At 44.9% G+C, this 12,500-nt stretch overlaps 2 protein-coding genes across 2 annotated transcripts in view; both read left to right on the top strand.

Moving 5' to 3' along the window:
• kif26ba (kinesin family member 26Ba) overlaps positions 1 to 12,500 on the top strand; it is a 390,055-nt gene that overhangs the window by 107,899 nt on the left and 269,656 nt on the right. The gene's annotated exons all lie outside the window — the stretch shown is intronic.
• Positions 9,600 to 12,500, top strand: part of LOC134443524 (uncharacterized) — a 3,739-nt gene continuing 838 nt past the window's right edge. Inside the window, exons 1-3 of the mRNA XM_063193286.1 lie at positions 9,600 to 9,989; positions 10,114 to 10,275; positions 11,284 to 11,376. Of these exons, the coding sequence (XP_063049356.1) occupies positions 9,630 to 9,989; positions 10,114 to 10,275; positions 11,284 to 11,376 (615 nt within the window). The 5' untranslated portion in view covers positions 9,600 to 9,629. The remainder of the gene's footprint in view (positions 9,990 to 10,113; positions 10,276 to 11,283; positions 11,377 to 12,500) is intronic.

The raw sequence follows: 12,500 nt of genomic DNA on the forward strand, positions 1-12,500 counted from the left end.
AAGGTCATGCATTCCTGTAAACTCCTCCCTTGAAGGTCATGCAGGCGTGCAACTCCTCCCTTGAAGGTCATGCAGGCGTGCAACTCCTCCCTTGAAGGTCATGGCCTTGTGTGACTCCTCCCTTGAAGGTCATGCAGTTGTGGGACTCCTCCCTTGAAGGTCATGCAGGCGTGTAACTCCTCCCTTGAAGGTCATGCAGTTGTGTAACTCCTCCCTTGAAGATCATGCAGGCGTACAACTCCTCCCTTGAAGGTCATGGCAAAGAAGATGGATCTAACAAGAAGCGTAATTTTGTTTCTTTTCCGGTATCCACTTTATGTCGGGTGAACGCCCCTTCAGTGGTTCCCAACCTTTTTTGTATTGTGTACCCCCTAAGCAATTTTTGTCATGAGTACCCTCCAACTCATGCTCTATATCTTTGCCTTTATCCTTGCATGAATATATTCTATATATTTATTATTATCAAATATTTCCACGTACCCCCTGCAGCATGCTTGCGTACCCCCAGTGGTACCCGTACCCCTGGTTGGGAAACACTGGGTTAGGAGACCTTCGGAGTCCTGAGGTTGAGAATCAATGAAGTCCCCTTAGCGCTGTAGATGGCGGTAGCGTACGTCTTGCGCAAACACCTCAAAAAGAGAAGAAGAAGTAGGGGACAACGCCCCCTTAGGATACCCAACTTGAGCACACGCTTTTGCATTGAGAGGGCGTGTTTTGCGTTATCTTGGTTTGATTCAGTATTTTTGATCGACCTGTGAGGTTAGCGCCTCTTAGCTAGCGTTCATGCTGTTGCCAGAGATTCTTTAAGTGTATAGAGATATGCCAACATAATAGGTTTCTATGGGCACCTAACGTGACCAGGTTCCGGTCTGCCTAAAGGGGCGTGTCATAATGCTCCTAGCATTGAATAGAACAGTCCTCAGGTCTGCCTAGGTCTGCCTAAAGGGGGATTTCTCCCCCCTCCCCCTTGCAATAATAGAACCCGGAAACAATGGGCCAATGGAACCTCTCTCTCTCTACTCTCTCTGCTATTGCCTGTGAGGTTAGCGCCTCTTAGCTAGCGTTCATGCTATTGTCTGTTCCTCTCATTGCTACACACAGGTGAGGCACCAGGCACCAAGCAACATTGGATGTGTTTCTGTGTGTGTGTGTGTGTGTGTGTGTGTGTGTGTGTGTGTGTGTGTGTGTGTGTGTGTGTGTGTGTGTGTGTGTGTGTGTGTGTGTGTGTGTGTGTGTGTGCGTGTCCACATACACTCCAGCAGTCATGTCTTGGCATGATTGTGGACAAGCAAGACCCACCCTCTCTTTTTCTCTCTCTGATGCTCATCACCTCCCTTCACCCCCCCCCCCTCAATCCCTCTTTCTCTCTCTCCCATGTCTGTGTTTGTTGTGGTGTTTCTGTGGTGAATGCTGATGTTAGCGTGGTGTGACGCTAATGCTAACGCTAGCTAATGCTGCTGTCATTCCCTCTACCTCCCTTCTCCCCCTCCCTCTCTCTCCCTCTCTCTCTCTCTCTCTCTCTCTCCCTCCCTCTCTCCCTCTCTCTCCATCTCTCTTCCTCTCTCTCTCTCTCTCCCATGTCTGTGTTTGTTGTGGTGTTTCTGTGGTGAGTGGTGATGTTAGCGTGGTTAGTGTGACGCTAATGTTAATGCTATCTAATGCTGCGGTATAAGACTGGATTAGCTTCAGCAGGGGCTGCCAGCCTGATGCCAGAAATCCTTTCAGAAGAGCAGGAGCATCACCAGCACCATCACCACCACCACCACCACCATCACCACCACCATCACCACCACCAACATCACCACCACCAGCACCATCACCACCACCACCACCACCATCACCACCACCACCCCTGTCCCTCTTCCCACCCCAGTTCACTACTGCCAAAGTCTCGTCTTGTAGAGCAGGACCCCCCCATTACATTACATTAGTTATCTTAGCCTTACAGTAGCTAGTATTACAGTAGCTAGCATTACAGTAGCTAGTGTTACAGTAGCTAACATTACAGTAGCTAGCATTACAGTAGCTAGCATTACAGTAGCTAACATTACAGTAGCTAACATTACAGTAGCTAACATTACAGTAGCTAGTATTACAGTAGCTAACATTACAGTAGCTAGCATTACAGTAGCTAGTATTACAGTAGCTAGCATTACAGTAGCTAGTATTACTCACAGTAGTAATCATCACAGTAGCTAGCATCACAGTAGCTAACATTACAGTAGTTAGCATCACAGTAGCTAACATTACAGTAGTTAGCATTACAGCAGTCAGCATCACAGTTGCTAGCATTGCTCACAGATGCTGCCTGGCAACACATCTGCCACAGACTCATTAGTGAAAGCCTGAATGCACCTGTTAGCAAATCCTAGACACACACACACACACACACACACACACACACACACACACACACACACACACACACACACACACACACACACACACACGGATTGGCAAAACCTTCACACGTTACACCAGGATTTGCATCCTCCACACACACACTTATTGCCAAACACTTACACGGCACGCTACAACAGCCTACACACACACACACACACACACACACACACACACACACACACACACACACACACACACACACACACACACACACACACACACACACACACGTTGGCAAACCCTTCCACGCTCCAACAGGTTTCACACATTACCAAATCCTCCACACAGACTGCTTGCCAAAACCTTACATGCTAGAAAGGCTGCTTCACACACACACACACACACACACACACACACACACACACACACACACACACACACACACACACACACACACACACACACACACACACACACACACACACACACACACACACACACACACACACACACACACACACACACACACACACAGACTGCTTGCCAAGAACTTACATGCTAGAAAGGCTGCTTCACACATATGAGAGAGAGAGAGAGAGAGAGAGATAGAGACAGAGAGAGAGAGAGAGAGCTTGCCAAGCACCTTACATGCTAGAAAAGCTGCCTGACACATAGTCTACGATACAATACATTGCCACAGTCTGCATAAGCTACATAAGCCTACAGTCCTCTCACTCCAGGGGGAGATTTTAGGATCAGATAGGGCCCCAAGCAAAAATGCAAAAGAATGAACATTTGAACCAAAATCGCCACTACTGTGGTAAAGTGTGGGCTGTTATGAAGTATGTAGGGGCTTGGGGGCCCCAAGCGGCTGCCTGCCTTGCCTGGTGGCAAGATGCGGCTCTGCTCTCACTCCAGTCTCCTGTCTACTGATACCTGTTCCAGTGCCCATCACCCAGCTAGCGATGCCGTCTACTGATACCTGTTCCAGTGCCCATCACCCAGCTAGCGATGCCGTCTACTGATACCTGTTCCAGTGCCCATCACCCAGCTAGCGATGCCGTCTACTGATACCTGTTCCAGTGCCCATCACCCAGCTAGCGATGCCAGCACAAACAACACCAGTCTCCACCTGTCTCCACAGCTGGCAGTGCCAATGTTGGTGCCCAGTGGTCACCCCTGATACCGGTCTCAAAGGCAAAGTGCAGTAACTACCAAGGCTGCTACCAAATGCCCATCACCCAGCTACTGATGCCAGCAAAAAACAACAGTGCCAATGTTAGTGCCTCCCTTGGCTACCAATGCCCTTTTCAGTGCCCAGATAGCGTTGCCATCTCAGTGCCCAGCTAGTGATGCCCATGCAGTGCCCAAAGCCACCCTATGGAACAGTCTACCTCTCCATGTCCGTCAAGCCCCCACACTGGCTACGTTCAAAAAGCACCTAAAATCACACTTATTCACTGAGGCCTATGGTCCTTAACCACCCTGCCCCAACCCCACCTCTACCTCCCTCCTCCCCTCTCTCTCTATTCCCCTGCTCACTCTAGTTTTGTAAAGCGACCTTCGGTTACTTGAACGGCGCTATATAAAACCAAGCTATTATTATTATTATTATTATTATTATTATTATTATTAATATCACTACTGCCCAAAGCCAGGTAGCTACAGATGCCCATTTCAGTGCCCAAAGCCAGCTGCCCATCTCAATGCCAGCTGGATGCCCTCTGTGGTAGCTGACCGACCATCTCTCAATCCGATTGGCTCTCATTGCCTCTCCCTCTCGATTTGATTGGCCGTCGGGGAGTCTCGCGGGGTGGCCTGCCTCAGCTTGACCAATCAGAGGCCAATAGAGGAGAAGGCTGCTTGCTGATGTTTATATTTGGGATGTTGTTGTTTACAATGTCCTTATCGGTATTCATTTGTCATCTTCAGTGTCCTTAGCTGAGCTATATTTGTTTGTCATTTATATTTGTTTATATTTGTATATATATGGTGGTGTATATGGGTGTCATTGAGTTGTCGTTTACAGTGTACTTTTTTCTGTGTTGTTATTTAGTGTTAGTGGCCTCTGCTCAGCTGTGTGGATGGAGGGATAGAGAGAGAGAGAGAGAGAGAGAGAGAGAGAGAGAGAGAGAGAGAGAGAGAGAGAGAGAGAGAGAGAGAGAGAGAGCGCACATCTCTCCTCTGCATCTCTGTGTGGATGGAGGGATGGAGAGAGAGAGAAAGAGAGTGAACACATCTCTGTGTAGATAGAGGGATGGAGAGGAGAGAGAGAGCACATCTCTGTGTGGATGGAGGGATGGAGAGAGAGAGAGCACATCTCTGTGTGGATGGAGGGATGGAGAGAGAGAGGGATAGAGAGAACACATCTCTCTTCTGCTCAGCTGTGTGGATGGAGGGATGGAAAGGAGAGAGAGTGATGGAGAGAGAGAGTGATGGAGAGAGAAGGAAAGAGAGAGAGAGAGAGAGAGAGAGAGAGAGAGAGAGAGAGAAGAGAGAGAGAGAGAGAGAGAGAGAGAGAGATCACATTGTCTGTGTGTGTGTGTGAGAGAAATAGAAGAACAGAGACTTAGATGCAGATGAATATTGAAAACAGGGAGGACAGCACATCCACACACACACACACACACACACACACACACACACACACACTGTAAAACCTGATGATCTATCTCAAAAAATGATTCATGTTAACATCACTTAAAAGCAGCCGAAAGTGAAGATTACTTAACTATTGAAAGTGAAGTGCACTCATTTTGATTTTGCAGTCCATTTACTTGTTTCTTATAAGTGACTATAACATCATTGATGACATAGTCACTCATAAGACTCAAGTTGGCATAATGAATTATGGATCATGGTTGGAGTGACATCACATATAAAAGCAGAAAACATTAGCATAGCCCTTCTGCTTCTATTTTTGACACCTGTTTAGGCCTACTACAGACATTTTGCGAGGTGAGGCGTTCAGCAGACTTTCTAGCAATGCAAAACACTGCATTTAAGAGCAAAAATGAAGACAAAATTTGACAACTGTGTCACGATGGTCTGACTGGTAGTCTAATACACTGCAATGCAATGTGTATTTATGCTTTGCATAATTTGAAGAACCTCTTGCATAATTGCAATCATTATTCGACTGGCGAGTTGAAAATGTGCTCATTGCAATAGCCTGGATCAACGTCAACGCCAAACAACCCCTCGAGACAGGTGCATGCATCAACAGCCAATGGGATTGCAGATCTTTCGAAGTGGACAGAGCGCGAGCAAGCCAGAAGAAAGACTCGACACGTCACTCACAGTACCAATCGATGACGACCACACACTGCCGCCAGTTGAGCTCGAAGTATCAGTCTCAGGTTTGTGGTCTTTCGATATGCAATGTGAATTTATGAGGAACTACTGTTTCATGGCTTAATTTCAAACATGTATCTGACACGGGAATGCCGGCAACATGTAGTCTGATTTTGTTTCCATCGTGTTGTGGTCATGATATTGTCGAAGCGTGGTGGCCAGTTAACCAGTTTGCTTCAATGTATGCTAGCCACATGTCTCGCGCCGAGGTTATCTAACTAGCAAACCTTTTCGTCGTCGTGTAATATGAAAGCATTTAGATATATGTCGGGCTTTCCACACGACATGCCTACATTATATGGATGTAGAACTACTTATTGTGTACGGTGGTCACAGTAGTATTACTAAGTATTTGTCCCGAGGCCCGTGTTGTCGTTGAAAAGCTGTTGCAAGCTATTCCAAAATGTGGAAATGCAAGTTGTGTGGTTTTTCTACTGCCGTTAAAGTGCGGTTAATGAGTCATTACAGACTATTACATGGCCAGTAGTACTCTGCAACATGGCCCATTACCATGCCCCTTTTACCATTGCATGTGCAATTTCAGAACCTTCAATTCGCTAAAGGTTCATATGTCTCGAGTGCACGATCATGCAACGCCGAGGTCTGGGAGGGAAGTTGGCAGTAGGGTTTTCAAATGCCCACTTTGTGAATTTAGACAGCCGTTTGTTGAACGTGACATGTTTCTCCACCTCGGTAGACATTTACAACAAAAACAAATAGTCCCGTGTCCATTCACAAGACTGCACATTTACCTCAAATGTGCATTCTACATTTCGATCGCACAAAACACAGGGGAACATAGTAATTCTTCAGACTATGCACCTGAGCTGGTTCAGCCGATTTTCGTTCTGACCCTCCTCAAAATTGTGTCAGTGAGGAAGGGTCTGATGAATTCGATGAGGAGGAACCCTTTCACTACGAAGTAGATGACACTGATGCATTGGATCAGAAATTGGAATATAATTTGGCTGCCTTCTTTCTTTTTGAAGATGGAATCGATTCTTCATGTTAGTAATAGAGCAACACAAGAAATTGTTGAGCACATTGATCAGCTCTTTACTCTCTCTGAACCCATCCTGAAGAATGTAATTGGTGACAGTCTGAAAAAGCACAATTGCCCTGTTACTGACACAATTGTCACTTCAATTGTGCAAGCAGTTTCAGAGAGTGTAACATCTTACACAGATCAGTGAAAAGTGAAGGTCTGCTGTCAACAGCCAAGAGGAGGAAAAGTCATATGTACAGCAGAGGTTTCCACATATCAAACCCATCGAGTACCTTATTGATGGTACCCAAAGAAAATGTGTTTATGTGCCTCTTCTCTCGTCCTTACAGGAATTGATGAAAAAGCCGGATATTGCAGACATTGCATTTTCAAACCAAGAACCGCAAATTCCTGGTGAGTTTGCATCACATGTTGATGGCTCTTATTATCAGGGCAATATACTCTTTGCGGAAGGAGGGGGTGTTAAGTTTGCCTTGATTCTGTATGCAGACGACCTAGAAATTGCTTGTCCTCTTGGCCGTCAAGGGGATATTACAAAATGTGTGCAGTGTACTGGTCCTGGGCAAACTTGCCAGTTAAATATCGCTCTGCCCTACACACCATTCAGCTTGCAATGTTGTGCAATTCAAAGATGTCCAAAGATTTGGATATGCAAAAGTTTTTGCACCACTGCTGAATGATTTAAAGATTCTTGAACAGGATGGCGTCTACATTGAAACTTTAGGTGGACTCCATAAAAGGGACAGTTTTCTCTGTTGTGTCAGACAACCTCGCGGCTCATGGGATGGCTGGTTTTTAAACCAAAGTTTTAGGTCTGTCTATAGTTGTCGTTTTTGTCTTTACTCCAAAACTGATGTACAGACATTGGATGCAACCACTGATGCTTGCCAGATGAGGTCAATAGACCAACATGACCACCTCACACAACAGATTCAGGAAAATGAAAATGTTGGGGGAAAATATGGTGTCAAAGGCACTTGTGTTTTGTCTGATGAGCTTGTGTATTTCCACACCATCACAGGGTTTCCACCAGACCTGCTGCATGACCTCCTGGAAGGTGTAGTGCCTGTGGAGTTGGCCCTTTGCTTGCAAGGTATGATTTTCAGTGAAACACTTCACTCTTAACGATCTAAATCAGGCAATTAAGACATTTCCTTATCAGCACAATGACAAAGTAGACCGTCCTCATCCAGTTACTGCAAGTTTTTCATCTCGAGGAACAATTGGGGGTAATGGGCATGAGAATCATGCTCTTTTGCGATTACTTCCTGTAATTATTGGTTCCAAAATTCCAGATGGGGGACAGGTTTTGGGAAATACTAATGGCATTAAAAGATGTGGTAGATCTTGCCATGTGTCACAAATTCACAGAAGAAACATTGCAGTACATGTCCTGCAAAATCTCAGAGCACAGACAGATACTCCAGGAGGTGTTTCCTAATTTAATGTTGAGGGCCAAAACACCATTTCCTGGAGCATTATCCTCACCTCATTCGATGCTTTTGGGCCCCCTTGTCCATCTATGGACAATGAGATTTGAGGGGAAACACCAGGATTTTTAAAAGATCATACATGAGGCTAACAACTTCAAAAATGTGTTAAAAAACATGTGCAGAGAGACATCAACTGATGATGACCATACCACTTATCATCACCCAAATTTTCAAAACACCAATTGAGATGTCTCAAGTCAAATCAGCCTTCATTGACACCTTTACCGCCTGAGGTACAAGCCAGTGTTTCACAGACTGTGGACGACTTGACTGTCCTTAGTACAAATCGAGTAAAACATTGATGGAACATCATTTGCGGTTGGCATGTTTGTCTGCACTGGTGTTCAAAACTCCTTGCCAGAATTTAAAGAATGGAAAATTACGAACATACTACTGCTTGCAAATGAAATCACTGTTGTGCTGAAGGATTATGATGCATGGTATGTTGAGCATTTACGGTCATTCGAATTGACTGTTACTGATGGAAATAGCCATGTTGTTCGCTATGTCCGTGAACTGAAAGATCAGACACCATTGTATGCTTATAGAGTGTCTGATAGGACTCATTCTTACAACCTAAACATTTNATCCCCGTCTCTGATGAAGATTGCTAGTGTGTGTGTGTGTGTGCATGCGCGCATGCGCATGGGCGCGTGCGTCAGAGACATGAGGTGTGATTGTTTTTGAAGGCTATAGTGTGTGAGACAGAGATTTGTGGGCAATGTATGCACCAGCACATTTTTTTGCATTTTTGTCTCATTTATATTGTTTGCTTGTTTGTTTGTTCAAGGCAATTTCCTGTTGTACCGATGGCCTCACCCCTGAAGTTGCGCGTCATTTTGGCTGATGACAACGCTGAAATTCTTGTCTTGCCATCTCGACCCAGTACAGTTGACGAACTAGTTTCAGAAATTAAAACAAGATTGGGCTTGTGTACGACTTCAGACTTCAGTATGAAAGACCCAGATTTTAATGCATTTTGCAACCTCGTCAGCATTGATAGCCTCCCATCCATTGCAACTGTCAAGTGATTCACGTCATAGAATTGAATCTCAGCCCCGTAGACTTAGATGTCAGCTCCATCAGTACAGATTGACACCGTTATTCTTTCCTCACGGAGAGAAGCTGTAGGACTGAGGTCTGGCCAGAGTTACTTCACTGTGCCATCGTTTACCTATGAGGTTGAATATATTTTCTGAGTCAGGGCAATTACAGCCTATGAGAAGGAAGCAAAGCCCCTGAAGCTAAACTAAAGATCAGAAAAACCACAACATATTGGAGGCAATGGCTATAGAGATGTATAAATATGCTGGGTACCCAAGTGGCAAAACAAATTCGCCAAGCTGCTGAGGCTTTAGTTGAAAAAGCATCCGTGTCTGAAAGAGAAGACCGGAACAGGATATGATGCCTGGAAAAACAGCCTTTTCTTTAAGATGGGCAACTACCGTACGAAACTTAGCAGAGCAGGCCTGAAAGAGGTGTCAGTGAATGCAGGAAAGCGTAGTCGACTTCACCCCACTGCTCCATCAGCCCACTCTCAAATCAAGCGCCCCAGACGGGGAGAGATTAATTACCTACCAAATTATCCCGCCGGTGAAAGCAAGGACAGCTTGGAGGCTCAAAGAAATGAACTCCATAGTGAGTTTCAGAAAGCTCCTGCCGAAAGAGATGGACCACTCATCTTCTTGCTCATGCAGAGAACATTCGCGTTGAGACGTGAGGAAATAATCAACAGTCCAAGGCCTATTGCAGAGCTGAGGGAGCGGTGGCCTGCCCTCTTCTGTGAAGCCCAGGTAAGTTAAAAGCTGATTGTTAGTTACTGTATATATGTATATGTAACAGTTATACAGGCATTTCAAAATTCTATGTTTTGTTTTTTGTTTATTTTTTGTCTTGTTTGTCTTGTTGTTTCCACAGCTTTACAAGGAGGTCCATCGCATCACGAACCAAAACCTCCCCTTCAACTTCTTCGCGGCACTGGACAAATACACTCCACAGCTCCTGAACCTCTACAAAGAGAAGCAGACGGGAACCTTGGGCAAGAAAATGGCTGCGCTTCTTTCTGATTACAGTAAACAGGTAAGTGTCATGAATATAGGATAGGCATCAAACAAGTTTTGTAATTACATCCATGACCATATTCCTACGTTTTGCATCTCTGTATAAATGTGTGGTCTGTGAAGATGCTCAGATAACTGAACATAGATGAGTTGTTAGGTAATTGTATTGACCAAGGACTTGCATATTAAGTAAAGTGTGAAGACCCATTAAAGGAACAGTCCACCGTACTTCCATAATTAAATGTCTTCTCCGAGTTGAGACAAGCTGATACCTCTTTCAGCTTTGTGCGTGCTCTCAGTCTGCCAGACATAATGTTACTCCTTTTAGTATGTAGCTAGGCTCAGCATGGCCGCTGGCATTTTTGAAGGCTGAAGTTAGGTCTGACCAAACTATTGTACCTTTTCTCTATTTACATTGAACCAAGCCACACAAAACATGTAGGCCTATATTTTCTATGCTACAATGGCCACTATAGTACATTGGTTTCTCATTTGTGAACACCCCTGGCTGCGTGCACACAAGGTGTTTCTACGCCTTTCATTATTGGGCCATTTTTGTAGCATAGAAACTGTGTAACTGGTCATATTAATGTATAAGAAGGAAGTGTTTGATCTCAGGCTAGCTTCATACATTCTAATAGGAGTAACATTGTGTCTGGCTGGGAGCAAGCAAAAGGCACAGGGTGGTATGGATTTCACATTTCATTGTGGAAGTATGCTGCACCGTTTGTTTAAGATCATACCACCACACAGCGACAGATGTCATACATCAAGGAGTGAGTGAAGGTTGTTGCCACATCTGTCTAAAAAAAATGCTGTGGTGTCGTACCAGGTTAGGCTAAAGTTTAGGTGTTGCAGTGGGCCACCCTTACGATGAAGAGAGCCCCCATCACTGTGGTACTAACTGGGGTTATTCAGTAGAACAATACTGCTTTTCACTGTCCTGAAAAAAAACATCTGTTTGATCAGGAGTATAGTTGGTGTAGTTGTAGAACCTTACAAAGCTCTTTGTCATAACACTCAACAGGATAATGACATCCAGGCAACCAGAACTGCTGTCCTGTTTGGCCTGGCCCTGTATCTCAAAGAAGATGCGTCAGAGATTTTCAAGAGCTGCAAGGTATGCCGTTCATTCATTAACAGCACTTTCAGACCTCCTGCTTTTATGTCGTTCTTACCATCATGCTGCAATTTTTTACTTGACAATCTATGTACACGTGTGTGTATCCGCATGCATACACGCATCCTCTATACAATCTCAATGTGGATATTCACTGTTCAAGAAATTAAAGGGAGCATCAAAATAATGCATTGCTTTTACAAGGTATTCATACCTCTATGAAATCAGCCTGTCCAGTTAGGAAGCAGCACTGGTTGAATCAATTGTGTTTTTCTTTTTTTACTTTTACTTTTGACCTTGCAAAAGTTTCCTTCCAACACGGGTAACTACTCTTAGTAACCACTAGACCTGTGTACTTGACGTATGATCAGCTGACTGGATCAAGTTTGTGTTGGTTCTCGTTAGGTTTTCAGCTTTTTTTTTGGTCAGTTTTGCCATTCTGACTCTTTCGCACCTGCCGGTACCATAAGGCAGTGTTAATCACCCACTGAAGTCGCTGAGGTAGTGCTGCTCATCCAAGATGCCACATCAAGGTGAGGCGTGGCAAGAATGTTTGTGGTGTCTCCCAGCAGTGTCCAGAGTCTAGAGCTCACAGGTGATACCAGGGAACATGCCCTTATGATCAGGAAGATACTCCATAAGTGGCAGCTATGGTTACAGCTAGTTACTGTGAAGTATGGTGCTAGAGAACATGAAAAATGTCATGTACGACACTGGTGCACAGTGCTCCTCATAAATGAGGTTGCAGGCAGCATGACATTCTCCATGGCATCTCCAGACTGTCATGTTGCTTTCATGTCCTCATTGTGTACCGGCTCTCATCTGTGGTCAGTGAAGGTCACCAGTGGTAAACATGCCAATTTTCACATGTGCAAATGACGCTCCACTGTGATGGGCTTTAACCAAAGGCCCCAAGCATCGGGTCTCATACCCACCTCATGTAGTCTATTCCTAATCATTTGGGCAGAAGTTTGAACAACAGTCACTTGCAAAGCTCATTTTGTGGGGGCTCTGTGCTTCCTGAGCCACCTAGTACAAAGAAGATGGCGATCTGCTGCCAGGTTGGAAACTCTCCTATGGCTGGCATCTATCATCTCCTATTATACTAATATGTGCCATGGTAT

The sequence above is a fragment of the Engraulis encrasicolus genome, unplaced genomic scaffold (assembly GCF_034702125.1).
Source record: "Engraulis encrasicolus isolate BLACKSEA-1 unplaced genomic scaffold, IST_EnEncr_1.0 scaffold_33_np1212, whole genome shotgun sequence".
NCBI classification, from domain to species: Eukaryota; Metazoa; Chordata; class Actinopteri; order Clupeiformes; family Engraulidae; genus Engraulis; species Engraulis encrasicolus.